The sequence below is a fragment of the Suillus subalutaceus genome, assembly GCF_016647625.1.
Source record: "Suillus subalutaceus strain FC151 chromosome Unknown DFJ58scaffold_103, whole genome shotgun sequence".
NCBI classification, from domain to species: domain Eukaryota; kingdom Fungi; phylum Basidiomycota; class Agaricomycetes; order Boletales; family Suillaceae; genus Suillus; species Suillus subalutaceus.
The window spans coordinates 58,197-71,656 of NW_024540352.1; the positions used below are offsets into that span (position 1 = coordinate 58,197).

The 13,460-nt window shown below is 49.1% G+C and overlaps 5 protein-coding genes across 5 annotated transcripts; 3 read left to right on the forward strand and 2 right to left on the reverse strand.

Annotated features, from left to right (window-relative positions):
* Nucleotides 1-82: 82 nt before the first annotated feature.
* DFJ58DRAFT_747692 (uncharacterized protein) lies at nucleotides 83-2,833 on the forward strand (the record flags this gene model as incomplete). The annotated part of the gene is made up of 6 exons (XM_041387544.1): nucleotides 83-127; nucleotides 179-520; nucleotides 568-683; nucleotides 737-914; nucleotides 955-1,488; nucleotides 1,541-2,833. The coding sequence occupies exons 1-6, from the start codon at nucleotides 104-106 to the stop codon at nucleotides 2,831-2,833; spliced, it is 2,487 nt and encodes an 828-aa protein (XP_041240623.1). The 5' UTR covers nucleotides 83-103.
* An 851-nt stretch (nucleotides 2,834-3,684) lies between these two features.
* Nucleotides 3,685-5,144, reverse strand: DFJ58DRAFT_30479 (P-loop containing nucleoside triphosphate hydrolase protein). Its single transcript, XM_041379736.1, has 5 exons — nucleotides 5,030-5,144; nucleotides 4,848-4,973; nucleotides 4,749-4,774; nucleotides 4,635-4,694; nucleotides 3,685-4,576 (listed from the first exon to the last, which is right to left on the reverse strand). The coding sequence occupies exons 3-5, from the start codon at nucleotides 4,757-4,759 to the stop codon at nucleotides 3,811-3,813; spliced, it is 837 nt and encodes a 278-aa protein (XP_041240624.1). The 5' UTR covers nucleotides 4,760-4,774; nucleotides 4,848-4,973; nucleotides 5,030-5,144; the 3' UTR covers nucleotides 3,685-3,810.
* Nucleotides 5,145-5,422: 278 nt separating this feature from the next.
* On the forward strand, nucleotides 5,423-7,635 carry DFJ58DRAFT_747694 (P-loop containing nucleoside triphosphate hydrolase protein). Its single transcript, XM_041387545.1, has 5 exons — nucleotides 5,423-5,706; nucleotides 5,775-5,991; nucleotides 6,042-6,525; nucleotides 6,577-6,732; nucleotides 6,782-7,635. Exons 1-5 carry the CDS (start codon nucleotides 5,671-5,673, stop codon nucleotides 7,554-7,556), a joined length of 1,668 nt encoding a protein of 555 aa, XP_041240625.1. The 5' UTR covers nucleotides 5,423-5,670; the 3' UTR covers nucleotides 7,557-7,635.
* Nucleotides 7,636-8,437: 802 nt separating this feature from the next.
* Nucleotides 8,438-9,881, forward strand: DFJ58DRAFT_747695 (P-loop containing nucleoside triphosphate hydrolase protein; the record flags this gene model as incomplete). Its single annotated transcript, XM_041387546.1, has 3 exons — nucleotides 8,438-8,470; nucleotides 8,524-8,764; nucleotides 8,813-9,881. The coding sequence occupies 3 exons, from the start codon at nucleotides 8,438-8,440 to the stop codon at nucleotides 9,826-9,828; spliced, it is 1,290 nt and encodes a 429-aa protein (XP_041240626.1). The 3' UTR covers nucleotides 9,829-9,881.
* A 180-nt stretch (nucleotides 9,882-10,061) lies between these two features.
* On the reverse strand, nucleotides 10,062-12,061 carry DFJ58DRAFT_664877 (ATP-utilizing phosphoenolpyruvate carboxykinase; the record flags this gene model as incomplete). Its single annotated transcript, XM_041382470.1, has 7 exons — nucleotides 10,062-10,445; nucleotides 10,498-10,582; nucleotides 10,634-11,364; nucleotides 11,412-11,477; nucleotides 11,528-11,610; nucleotides 11,663-11,920; nucleotides 11,971-12,061. 7 exons carry the CDS (start codon nucleotides 12,059-12,061, stop codon nucleotides 10,062-10,064), a joined length of 1,698 nt encoding a protein of 565 aa, XP_041240627.1.
* Nucleotides 12,062-13,460: the final 1,399 nt, after the last annotated feature.

The following is a 13,460-nucleotide window of genomic DNA, read 5'->3' on the forward strand; positions in this document are numbered from 1 at the left end:
CAATGTCACACAGCACGTGATGTAACGTTTCGTGTTAATGGCCTGGTTAATTTTGAACTTCGTTATCTCCTGCAATAACTAAGTACGTTTCAAAGCTTCAACGATGGGTGTCCAAGGCCTTTGGGAGGTAACGCGGTTTCGCTCTTCTCTGAAAGATTGTTTTGATTTAACTGCGCAGGTCGTGAACAAAGCAGGACAATCTCGGTCACTATCTAATCTCGCGGTTAAGGAAGGATTTGAGAAGAATCATTCCGGGAAACGTGCCTTTCGTATCGGCATCGACGCCAGCATATGGTATCAACACTGTGTACACAGCAAAGGCGGCGAGAACCCAGAACTCCGCCTGTTGTTCTTTCGTTTATGCTCATTGGCGCGACTACCCTTTCTACCACTCTTTGTTTTTGATGGTAATGAAAGACCCAAGATAAAGCGAGGTAGCAAGTTGGGGAAATCGGGATCCCATAGTCTTACGTCTGGGATGAAGAAACTGTTGGAAGTATTTGGCATGGAATGGAGAACGGTGAAGCGGACGTAATCTGAACACGCTCGACTGCTGATGCTTTCCAGGCTCTCGGTGAAGCAGAAGCCGAACTGGCTCATCTCAATAGATACGGTGTTATAGATGCGGTCTTGACGGATGATGCAGACACGCTCGTTTTTGGTGCTCTTCGGGTTATCAAGAAGTAAGTCTCGCTGCCTCTGCAATACTAAGTTACGCATACTTTCTTGCCCGCAGTTCAAGTCTAACGCTTTCCGGGAACAAGTCCAATCCTGCATTGGACTCGGAGGGCAAACCCAGCAAACACCATGCTATGATATACACAGCGGAAGCTATCAGGAGACACCCAGAGGTAGGGCTCACTCGAGGGGGGTTTGTTCTCTTTGCGATGCTTGTGAAAGGAGACTACGGTGATGTGCGAAACTTGCATCTACTGAGTTCGCCTGTTTAAACAGATTCAGGGCGTAAGGGATGTTGGCAAAGGTATCGCGCTTGGCTTGGCTCGCTGTGGATTTGGCGACGAACTTCTCGAATTGTTTCACCGCCGTTCCACCGAAGACATTCGGCCAGCACTTGCACGCTGGTGCTCCAGTGTCAACTTGGAATTGCACACTAACTCCCGGAAACAGCTTCGGCACTCGTACTCGGCACTTTCCTTACCACTGGACTTCCCAAATATGCAGATACTCGAGAATTATATCGACCCAATATGCAGCGCCCGGGTAGGAAGCATGGGTGGTGGTAAAATGCGCGACAATGGAGAGCTGAATCTTGCCCGTGCTGCAGCGTTCTGCGAGGAGAAGTTCGGAGAATGGGGTTACCGAACTGCGATTATAAAGAGGTTCCGAAGCCTGATGTGGGAGGCGGCAATAATGAGGGTTCTCAGGAGAGCTGCGCTCGAAGCTGACGAGAAAGAGAGGACAAAACGTCTTGAGCACGGCGAAAGCTCTGTCATAAAAGGGCCACTGACTCCTTCTCCCGCTGAGGCAGTCGGAACGCCAGCTTACCTTGTGAAAAAGTATCTCGCCATGCCAGACGTAGACCGCCGTCGTGCAGCGTTTGCCCCTCAACCTCTCCTTCGAAGGACATAACTCTCGTAACCGGCCATTGATCACGAAGATTTTAGGAACGCGCCACCATGTATCCACTGATGGCCTTCTGGAGTACCGTGTTGAAGTGTGTCCTTCACAGTTTGTGGAAATTACTCAGTCAGGTATCAAGGGCAAACGACCCGAGCCCACAGGCCATGCCGCTGCTTTGGATGTCAATCTTATTGGAAGTAGCCCGCAAGCCACGCAGAGAACTACCAAAAAGTTGTCATCCGATCCGCATAGCAATATGCGCGTTTGGATTCCTGCTTCTATGGTCCGACAGGTCTGTCCTTGTCTTACCGTTGACTATGATGCCAAGCAAGAGAAGAGCATCCACAAAACCCCGGGAAGTGATGTAGCTCGGAGACAAGGGACGGATAAAACACGAGCTGAACCAAGCACTGAGGAGAGAAGCAACGCTGAACTTCTCGCTTCCCCGGTCCGAGCAGTGAGAACGCACTGTCAAGTGAATCAAGGGGACGATGGATCAATGAAACAAGGACTTTCCATTCGCGTGCTCGGTCCGGATCGTGAAGAAAGTCGTGCCGGTGACGAACTGCGATCGCAAAATCGTCTCGAGGATGACACTCTATCACTCCCTCCTGCCTCTATATTTGCTTCTATTTCGGATGCCCATCCGCCCAGCGGATTCTTGTTTTCCATACCCAACCCTGACGATCCTTTAGAGTCAGAGTTAGAGGATGAGGAGGATGCTGATGGCACGCCCTCGGGCTGGTTTGACCGGCCGTTCAACCAGGCCGTGGTATTTAATAAGAGGCACTCGCTGGACGACAAGATCAGACCCGAGGAACAGGCTCGCCCTCCTTGCAAACGCGCTTTTGATCATTCTGAGACAATTTCACTGTTGGCTCCGAGCGGAGCTGATAAAAAAATAGAAGGTCGTATTCACCAGCTTCCAAAGAAGAGGAAAGCACAGTCGACTACAACTCAATCTCACTTCATCAGCCCTCCGAGTCGCAATGTCTCGCGTCCTCGTGATGAGCCCTGCCTCGATCCCAATGTCTTGGAAGTCTTCAGCGATTCCGAGGAAGAAGAGATTTTCCGGCCAATATCCGTCTCCATCGGGAAATTTCCAAGGCCCCTGCCCTCTTTGATCATTATTCCAAAGCGTGCCCCCGCCCTTGGTGCGCACGCATCAAAGAGGCAGAGCTATCACCAACCTTCTCGCCAGCAGAGTGACCTAATCGTGGTCAACGTGGAGATGATGATCGACCTCACCTAATGCTAAACCTGTAAGGTGACAATCCCCCTTCTCATATTGATCATCGCATCGAAAGCTCACGGGATCGAACGTGAAGTTTGACTTCTGTATAATAACTGTCATTTGTAGTAATAACCATCTAGCGACATTTAATGCACACACATCCACGCAACTCTGTCGATCTTTCTGAATATGCACCTTACGGTCCCTACGCCTTCATTTCTCCTGACAATGGTTTCTGCGTCGCTCTACGTCGACCGATCAACATTTACACCATCTAGCTCCATCCTCTGTTACCTCGTGTGTCGCTTGACACATCATGCGAAAAAAGGGCCACAGTGATACATGTGTGGTTTGCAACATATATCTCGAACCTGTGGAGTTCCAAAGATGTTGCAGCTCCAATACTTGTTGTGACGAGAGCAACAGCAACCTGCTGTCGGCGGGAGAACTCGTGGAAGAGTCAGCAGTTATACTATACTCCACGAGTGATTCCACTACTTCACAGAAGAGAGGATAGTGGACTTCCGCTGAGCTGGTAAGAGGTACGAGTGCACCCCCAATGCTCTTCCCCCTGATCGGGTTGACCGGGAAGTTGTGCCCGCGCTAGTCGAGAGTCCTTCGGTAAGGCTTCCCCACTGTGGATATTGTTTACCTGTGTTGAAAAAATTGCGAGTATTCAACCTCTCGTGTAGACCGAATGTGCTTGGAGATAATCCGTCGGACGACACGAGTGCAACATTGACTGGCAGCAGATACCTTGTGTTAGTGCATTATACTTAGTAACCAGTAATTTTCATCAAATTCACGTTTATCTACTTACGTGGAGATCCTCAGCCTGCACATTTATATAGTGTGGCTTGAGAGACCATCGCACTAAAATACAAGATACAACTGTTTGCAAATATATAGTATGTACCGATCCATGAGGGTAAGAGACCCGTACAATCGACAACAACAGTCTATAATCGGATGAGGCATAAATTCAATGGAAGAAGTCAAACTACGTCTTGCCTGATCATTTTAGCTAACTGTTTTGCGGCATCTGAAGATATACCACAACGCTTCGTGAGATAAGGGACAAGGTCCTTCTTTCTCACATTCGGACCCCCTGCAAGAAACTCCCTCAGCTTACGCAACAACGACACGAACAGACTGTCCCCTCCCATCCATGCTCGCTTCTGCTCGTCAGCAGTAAATTCCTTAACAAGTTTGCGGATCGTGATGCGCGATTCTTCATAAAGGTCTTTGTGTCTGCCGTCCAACCTATTGGCGGCGGTAATGCACGCATGACCGGCGACCTGGATCTGATATTTTTCGAAGGTGCTGTGGTTCCTCTCCCACCAGTCCTCCATTCTCTTCTCCCTTTCAAGGTTCGTGATGGCGAGAACAATTGGAACCTTCTTCTCGCAGAGGAATTCGTTAAAGAGCCGGTAATTGCTCTGAAGCGTAGCAGTGACTCTGCCAGCGCGAACGCAGAATAGAAGCAGATCAATGCCGCCTTGTCTATCCAATGCTTTGATGAGCTGATAGGCATTCTCGACAGACTCGAGATATTCTTTGATTCCCAGCTGAGGTTCCTCGAGCCCGATGGTATCGAAAACCGTATACGAGTCGCCGCCGAAGCCGATAGTATACTCTTGCCACTTCATTGTACAGCGTTGCATGTCAGGAGATGTGTTCGCTACTTCTTTGTCCGCCATGAGGTTGATGAGTGAGCTTTTGCCTGCTCCCGTTTCCCCGAATAGTACGATAGTTTTATGCCTGTCCTTGCTTGTTAATATTGAAAAAAAAAACGGAACTTCATCTAGAGACTACATGCCTGCTACGAAAGTCATCCGGTAGTAGTCCAGTGGTCATTGAAGTGGTGCCATGCTTGGTCCTACTTATCAATATGAGACAACTACGGTACGAAGAGTATCTGAAGATTACGTACCTTGGATCCATTTAAGAGGGATGCTCCTGATAGTGCTCAATTGAAGCGTTTGGCCGACACTTAGTGATGTAGTTCTTATAAAGACAGACACAGACTTGCAGGAGGTGCACGTTTATTGCGCCCATCCTTCAGGTTAAACCCTGTAGTATTGAAAACAGCACCCGTCAGATTCTCAAACAACGCGAGGCAAACTCGTGTTAGACTCGAGGATTGATTAGTAACCACCTATTGAAAGAGATAGTAAGTTATAGTTTCAGTTGAAAATGAAAACCAAATCTCACGTTCATCGGCGGACGCGCGTCAGTGATCACAGACAACGCAGAAGTTGCAACTACGTCAAAGTCATAGGGCTGATTATTTCTGGTCCCTGCATAAGACGTATGCATACTATTTCCGCGGGCCAAGTACGAATATTCCCTTTCTGACATCTATACATCCATCGGCCGGCTGCAAGCAGTATCTCGAATATCAGACGGAAGATTGGTAGAGGAACACTTCGGGGGATTATTCGCTCAGACCTAAATCTTGGGCCTCAGGGATTGCAAGCACGGATGCGGCAGCCTGCTACTATCACGTCTCTGGCATCGCCTTTTCAAAGAGGCGCTAAGTTCGCGTTTGACATGCGTCTTGCGCGGTCTTAATTAATTACCTCATGACCGGCCGGACCAGTAGGAGTACACAGCCACCGCGCAGAGCAAGCCCAACGCATACGCAGCATGCTGTTGTGTTGTTCCAACAGCGTTTGAAACATGCAGTATCATTGCGTCGTGGTTTATTTTCACTGATCTGGCACCTGGACGTCCGACGTACCGAACAAATGATTCAACTCATCGGGGGATACTACCTCAAAACACCAAACGCGTGAATCAAGACCGCAGTCCAGTGCCCTTCGCTTTTCTTGTCAAGTTGAGCCATCTTCGCAATGTCGTCCTCTGTTGGTGGAGGACCGTGTATTACTGTAAGTGATGGCTCTGGTTCTTCCTCAGCATAAAGTTGACGCGAAATCATTTTCACATTCTAAACCAGAGTGAGGCTTCACATCACACAGAAGAAACTTGCAATGTTGTCATTTTTGGAGAAACGGGCGCTGGCAAAAGCTCCTTGATCAATTTGGTCACTAAGAAGCATACGGCGCCGACATCCAACGACACTACGGGATGTACCACTCAAACTAATGGGTACGACCTCTCCATAGAGTCGATTCCGAGCAATCTTTTGAAGGTGAAGCTTTTTGATACTCCTGGTCAGTGCAAGTTCGCTACTCTTGGTGACTGTTGCTGAACTAGATTCTAGGTCTTGATGAGGGCTCTGAAGGAGCAGTTCCCGATAAAGAAGCCCAGCAAGTTTTGAAGAAACTCCTTCGAAGCCTTCGAGATGACGTTCATCTCCTCATGTACTGCGTACGGGGTGTGAGAGCGAGGAAGGCGCTCTACCGCAACTATAACCTCATCCGCTCCGAAGTGAAGGGGAGAGTTCCAATCGTCCTTGTTGTCACTTGTTTGGAAGAGCAAGAACCAGACATGGAAGACTGGTGGAAGAATAATGAACGAATCCTTTCAGACTTTGGGATGACCTTTGATGGCCATGCATGTGTCACTACGATGACTATCCAGGAAGATGCGGGAAATAGGCTCAAGCGGCGCCATGACCAGTCATACAACGTTGTCTGTCAACTGATCGAGCAGTGTCGCTTGAAAGGGGTTCAACGTCCGCTGTTAGTCGCCGGTGAAAGGCAACATGGCACTATCCAGCAGGTACCTCCCAAAATGGCTGCCAGGTACTCATTTTTCAGTTGCTCCTCGTGCTGCATCTTGCCAACTTTGATTAGTAGGAAAAATATCGTATTCACTGAGGAGATAATGGCCAGCAATGGCTCACCCGCCAACGTCAGGGAGGTAGCAGCCACGTCCCCTGACCACCGACGCCGTTCCCTGCGGCGGAAGGATACCATCGACGATCTTAAGGTGCTCAATACCACTAAAAGGTACGTAGTCTTCAAATGTTCTTTTTACTGTATTGATAAGCGAGAATAGGCCTAGAATTATCGTAGTCTTTGGGGATACTGGAGCAGGCAAAAGCTCGCTCATCAACCTCATGGCGGACAAAGAAGTAGCGAACACATCTCCTGACACGAAACGTTGTACGATGCAGTGGAAAGAGTACGCCATCAGCTTCGGCGGCGAGCTTTACAAGGTCTTCGATACCAGCGGACTCGATGACCCGCAGCTGGGAATCAAAGAGTACCTCGAGTCTGTTGAGAACGCATATCGGCTCATCAAGGAACTGGATAGACAAGGCGGCATTGATCTGCTTTTATTCTGCGTTCGCGCTGGCAGAGTTACTGCTACGCTTCAGGGCAACTACCGGCTCTTTCATGAATTCCTCTGCGAGAAGAAGGTTCCCATTATTCTCGCCATCACGAACCTCGAAAGAGAACAGAGGATGGAAGACTGGTGGGTGAGAAACGAGGGCACCTTCAAAAAATATCAGATCCAGGTCGCCGGTCATGCGTGCATCACCGCCGCCAGTAGATTGGACGCCAGACACAGAGTCCTTTATGAAGAATCGCGCATCACGATCCGCAACCTTGTTGAAGAATTCACTGCCGACGGGCAGAGGGAAGCATGGATTGGAGGGCACAACCTGTTCGTGTCGTTGATGCGTAAGCTGAAGGAGTTACTTGTAGGGAGTTTGCATATGAAAACGAAGGATCTTGTCCCTCATCTCACGAAGCGTTGTGGTATGTCTCGGGAAGTTGCAAAACAGTTGGCCGATATGATAAAGCACGGCGTAGTAACAGCTACTTGACTTTCCCTCTTCGATAATTTAATGTTGCTTACTTTATTATGGGTAGTAGATCCAATGAATTGCACGAGGTTCCATCGTCGTACTAGCAGGCTGTGGGGATGAGGCACCCACATTGCCTAATGGTGCAATGTCGCCCGAGACGTTGGATAGTACTAGTGCTAGTGGGGCCCGGGGTAAAACACCCACTTATGGCTCAACGTCAACGTCGGCGGCCACAGCCCCGAAAATCAATACCGATCATGCGATTCAGAAATTCGGAATCAGTTATGTAAGTCAAACACATTTCCTTCCACACGCAGTGAGCCCTGCTTATTTCCATACAACTCGCACATGTACAGGATCATCATGATCTATAATGCGTTGATCCGCACCATCCATTCCAAACAACTTCCCTGGCACGCGAGAAAGTACTGCCAAAATGTTGAATACAACTTGAATTTGCCGACATAATCCTCACAAACTTCGCTTTAACAGTGTCAGCAAGCTTAAGCACTGACCCGGGAGGGTTCAGAGTACTACAGACCAGGGCACCGGATCCGCCATCGTTTTGAATTTACCTGCATGCCAGTCTTCCCAACTCGGCAAGCCAGCTCCAGCTCCAAAGCGCATGTAAGAAGCCCGTGCATAACCAACGCGTTGCATTCTAATATGCCGCTTGATGTTAGCTTTCTCACATCCATGGAACGGCATGGAACATTCGACATGCTGAACACATGCGTCGTGATCGATATTCAAATCTGGCGCCCCGAAACACTGACGTTCTGACGAACTTGGATATTCTACATGAAGGCATCAGACTAGCGACTCTCAAAAAACCGAACACGCTGGCAAGTCGAGACTGCCTCTCGCTATTCCTTGTTCCGAGTTGAGTCTTTTTGACCATGTCTTCATCTACTGAGAGACGACCGTCTACTGTAAGTGGTGTTTGGCTCTTCCTCAGCACACAATTGACTTGAATGTTGATCAGAGTCTTGATGGTACCGACGATATTCGAGCCGGAGAAGCTTTACATCGTACGGAAACATGCAATATTGTCATTTTTGGAGAAACGGGAGCTGGTAAAAGCTCCTTGGTCAATTTAATCACTGGGACACAATCGGCGCCGACGTCCTCTGACGCCATGGGATGTACCACTCAAACGAACGTTTACGAGCATGACGTCGTGATTCAGAACAAGACCTTGAAGGTAAAGCTTTTTGATACGGCCGGTAAGCACAGTTAGCCGCTCTTGGTGGGCGTTACTGACTTCATTGCAGGTCTTGATGAGGGCTCTGAGGGAACAGTCCCCAATAAGGAAGCTCAAAAAGGTTTGAAGAAGCTCCTTCAAACTCTTATGGAGCATGATGGCATTCATCTCCTCGTGTACTGCGTGCAGGGCACGAGAGAGAGCAGGGCGCTCCACCGGAACTACATGTCGTTGTATTCCAAAGTTAAAGAGAAAGTTCCGATCGTCATTGTCGTTACACGTTTGGAAAACCAAGACCCAGACATGGAGCAATGGTGGAGGAAAAACGAGCCATCCATCTCAAACCTCAATATGACCCTCGCTGGCCATGCATGTGTCACCACAGTGACCATCGACGAAAATGACAGTGACAGGCTCAAACAGCGTCGCGAACAGTCATATCATACCCTCTGCGAACTTATCGAGCAGTGTCGCTTGCCCAATGAGAAAGGCGTTCGCGATGTCGAATGGGCATGCGATGACCATGAAAGGGACCACCCGCGGAGCGTAATTGTCTGCGACTCTGCTGTCGCAGCCCCTATGAATGTTTGCAACATCGCGGGCGTCATTAGTGGCGCGTGGGTCAGATCCACGGTAGTCATACGCGGGCATTACTACATGTTCCAGCGCGTAACTGCACCCTATCCACCCGCAAAACGGTCAAAGGGGGGCGTTGGTTTCGAACCTTGCCTGTTGATTTTTTACGCAAACAAGGGCGTGTCTGTCAACACGCAGAGAATGGAGGTGCAGAAGTTTCGCAAGGTCTACGCGAAATCCAAGGTCAGCTTAGTTGTTGTGGTCTGTGGCTGCGACAGTGATGAAGATGCGAAAGGATGGTGGGAAGGGTCAAATGACACTGGTATGGACTTGTCAGCGCCATCCATTGCTTTCACACATTTACCTCGAGATGCGTCGGAACATTCTGAGAGTGCTCAAGACGCACTCCAAAAGTTGATTTGGGAGCTGTCTCGCCCTGGAGAACCTCGTAGTTCAGTGGTCCGAGACCTTCTCAATCGCGTGTGGGGGTATCTAACAAGAGTCAGCTAGCGTAATTTTCCAAAGGTTCCTATGATTGTAGATGATGATCAGTTCAGACACCGAGCGATTGAGACTTATGAGTGATGATTAGATGTTATGTAACTCTGGCACATGAATTCGTTCGACTTCCTTGTATGTTTAGGAACATGAAGTACAGTAGAGTACAGTTCAAATAGCAATAACTGCACTCTACACCCGCTTTTATAACAGTATTTATGATAAATAAGGAGGGAAAAGCGTCTCTAATCCACCCGTGGACCTGCCAACCTGACGCTTTCTTGCACATCGCTTTCGTACAACTTGAACGCCTTTTGGAACATGCCTGCGAGCTTGCGAACCTCACGTTCAAAAGCCTCCTTGTCTGCCCAGGCCAGACGCGGGTTGAGCACTTCGCGTGGAACACCCTCTACCGCGGTAGGAATCTGAAGCCCAAAGCCGCCGAAGGTCTCATACTCGCTATCGAGAAGCTCTCCGGAGTGTACGGCATCGACGATGCGGCGGGTGTACTTAAGTGGGCAACGCTTGCCCGTGCCGAACTTGCCACCTGTCCAGCCCGTGTTGATTAACCAGCAGGACACGTTGTGTTTGGACATGCGCTCGGCAAGCATCTCCGCGTAGCGTCCAGGCTGATCCAGCAAGGCTTAGCTCAGTATTTCGTAAGAGGAGATGAAAACCCACATGTAACACGATGAAAGGTGCGCTATAGCAGGTCGAGAATGTTGGGATAGGCTCGAGGACACCATCCTCCGTGCCAGGCGTTTTCCTTCGAGCGTGACTTAGCGAGTGACGCCGAAAGAAGTAAAAATGCACTCACGAGGTGTAACCAGCAAGGAAATGGTAGCTTGCTTGATCCGGGGAAAGTTTACTTACAGGGGGAAGGACACCGAACGCGTCGCACGTCAACATGATAATGTTGCTCGGTTGTCTGTCCACCATGCATGGAATCTTGGCGTTTGGAATGTATTCGATTGGGTATGCACAGCGTGTGTTCTCCGTGATGCTAACATCGTCATAATCCGGCATGCGCGATAAAGGGCTGTATACGACGTTCTCCAGAATAGAGCCAAAACGAATCGCGTTGAAGATCTCCGGCTCTTTCTCGCTCGACAAGTTGATGCACTTGGCATAGCATCCTCCCTCGATGTTGAATACCCCAGTGTCTGACCACACGTGTTCATCATCACCAATGAGAAGGCGGTTTGGATCAGCGGAGAGAGTGGTCTTCCCGGTTCCAGAAAGACCGAAGAACAGGGTAACATCGCCCTTCTCCATCCCGACATTGGCAGACGAGTGGAGGGAGAGCTGACCAAACTTCACAGGTTGCAGATAGTGCATGACGGAAAAGACGCCTTTCTTCATCTCGCCGGCGTACTCAGTGCCGAGGATAACCATTTCCATGCGCTTGAAGTTGATTTCCACCGACGTGGTAGAGGACATGCCCTTGGTGAAGCGGTTCGCAGGGAATTGACCAGCATTGTAGATGATGAAGTCGGGCTCGCCAAAACTTGCGAGCTCTTCCTCGGTCGGGCGGATCAACATGTTGTTCTTTCCGGTTGTCAGAAAAGGAAACACATGTAAATGTGGTTACATACCATGAAGAGAGCATGATATGCACGGGCACAAATGACCCGGACCTTAATACGGTATTTGGGATCCCACTGCAAACAGTGAGTAGTGCAAACCCATGTAGTTGGAACACAGGACTTACACCAGCAAAACCATCGAAGACGTAGACATTGTCACGCGTATTCAAATAGTCGATGGCACGCTCGCGGTTGATCTCAAACGTGTCTAAGAAACAACTGCTGAGACAAGGGACCGGCGTGCAACACAGTAAACTCACGTTCATCCATCTTGATATTTACGGAGCCCCACCATATATCATCCTTGCTCGTCTCCTCATAGACGATTCGCTTGTCTTTAGGACTTCTACCAGTCTTCTTACCAGAGAAGTTGATGAGTGCGCCAGAGGAGGAGATGATTGCGCCTTCATTGCGGATAGCATCTTCGTAAAGCTGGGCGACAGGTGCATTGCGCTTTAGCTGGATCCTGTCCATGTCAAACCCTGCCTGCGAGAAATACTCGAGGTCACGGCCGATGACTGTTTGAAACGTTTAGTAGATAGGAGGTATAGAAATTGGGTGCACTGACGGTTACTATGGAATTCATTATCAAAAGCCTGAGCGTAATTTTTGTGCAAGATGTGAGGTGTAACGTAGGGTGTTTGGTGGGGATGAACCATTGTGGTGAATGAATATGGAGTCTGCTGAACTAGTTGGTCAACAAGGATTTCAAGAGGAAGTCGAGACAATAAATATTGATGATGATGATGATGATCCGTGCAAGATCCGTGCTGGCGAGGCCCGGAGCCCGCCTGTTCGGGTACCCCGCATGCGATGACTTATGCAGCTGACATTAACGGCAACAGTGATGAACACTTACTCTACGATGTGAATGACAATAATGATCGCGAACAGGAAGATGGCGGTTGAAACGGTATCCAAAACCCGAGTTTTTGGAGGGTTTTATACCAACGACGAGCCATTGCCGGAACATCCCATAATCTCCCGATGGCGACTATAGCACTGTTGGGCCTCTACTTAGAGCCCCTTTCGGTCCTTGATTTTCTACCTCTTTTGTGCCTCGTTTGGTCTGGTTTCTAGTGATAAACATCATTTCCCGCTTGGAAACCTGTTCAGCACCAATCATCTAACCTCCTTGGAGTACGCCCCCAATTCAATGCTCCGGTTCACTCCGGCGGGCGATACGTACGACGGGACACCGCCTGAAACCGCCGGAACAAGCAGGGACCAGGGTCAATATCGATTGAACAGATTTTATCACGAAGTGGAAGAGGAGGCAAGTATGTATGTCGCGGTAGTAGCTTGAGGTAAGCAGTGCGATATTTGCCAGCACACTGATCATTAAGATTTTGGTCTCGAACTTCAGGGAAAATTCTTCCAAACCTCATGAACTTGAAGAGCCTACAGCCTCTGCAGTGGTATTCCTGGCTACTATTCGCGGGCTTGTTCAGAGTTGGCCACAACACCCGGCTCATTTATGATCTTCACAAATCTGTTATCCCATGACGGTCCGTCCGCTTTTCTCGATGTTCGCAGACACTAATAATAATACATATGTTGCTTCCTCGGGATCACACGTTCCGTCTTTCCAGTACCTTAGGATCTAGGTCGATGCACTTGGGCCACATGTACTGATCCACGTGATACGCATCTTTCATTTCCGCTGCGCACATACTTCGAGAACGGATTGACTATCATCCGTGTTATCAGGTCACGGTATATAAAAGGAGACCACATTGTTGGGATCATCAATTTTCGCCCAGCCTTCGAAGCTATCCCTCTTGCGTAGTACAACGGGAAATTCTATGACGACGGAGACCCATGTTTCACTCCCACTCGCAGAATCGACGCAGATGTTGTGCCTGATCGAGTCCGCTGTCTCACCCCGCTGTCCTATATTCGGACAGCGATTCGTCCCGAGGCAAGATTAAAATGCAGGTCTTATCCTCACAGCTTTGTAGGATGTTATTTAGTATGCATATAATTCTTTCATGCAATGTTGGAGACTCTACAATAACATTACCCTTCGCATTCATCAGAGAAGCGTGTCTGACGCCG

Bases quoted from the DNA above. Each gene is read 5' to 3' on its own strand.
- DFJ58DRAFT_30479 (XM_041379736.1), bottom strand. The intron at 4,577-4,634 runs GCATGTAGTCTC...AAGCAAGGACAG, and splicing joins CCGGATGACTTTCGTAGCAG to GCATAAAACTATCGTACTAT.
- DFJ58DRAFT_747694 (XM_041387545.1), top strand. From the start codon at position 5,671: ATGTCGTCCTCTGTTGGTGGAGGACCGTGTATTACT. The intron at 5,707-5,774 runs GTAAGTGATGGC...ATTCTAAACCAG, and splicing joins GTGGAGGACCGTGTATTACT to AGTGAGGCTTCACATCACAC. The intron at 5,992-6,041 runs GTCAGTGCAAGT...ACTAGATTCTAG, and splicing joins GAAGCTTTTTGATACTCCTG to GTCTTGATGAGGGCTCTGAA.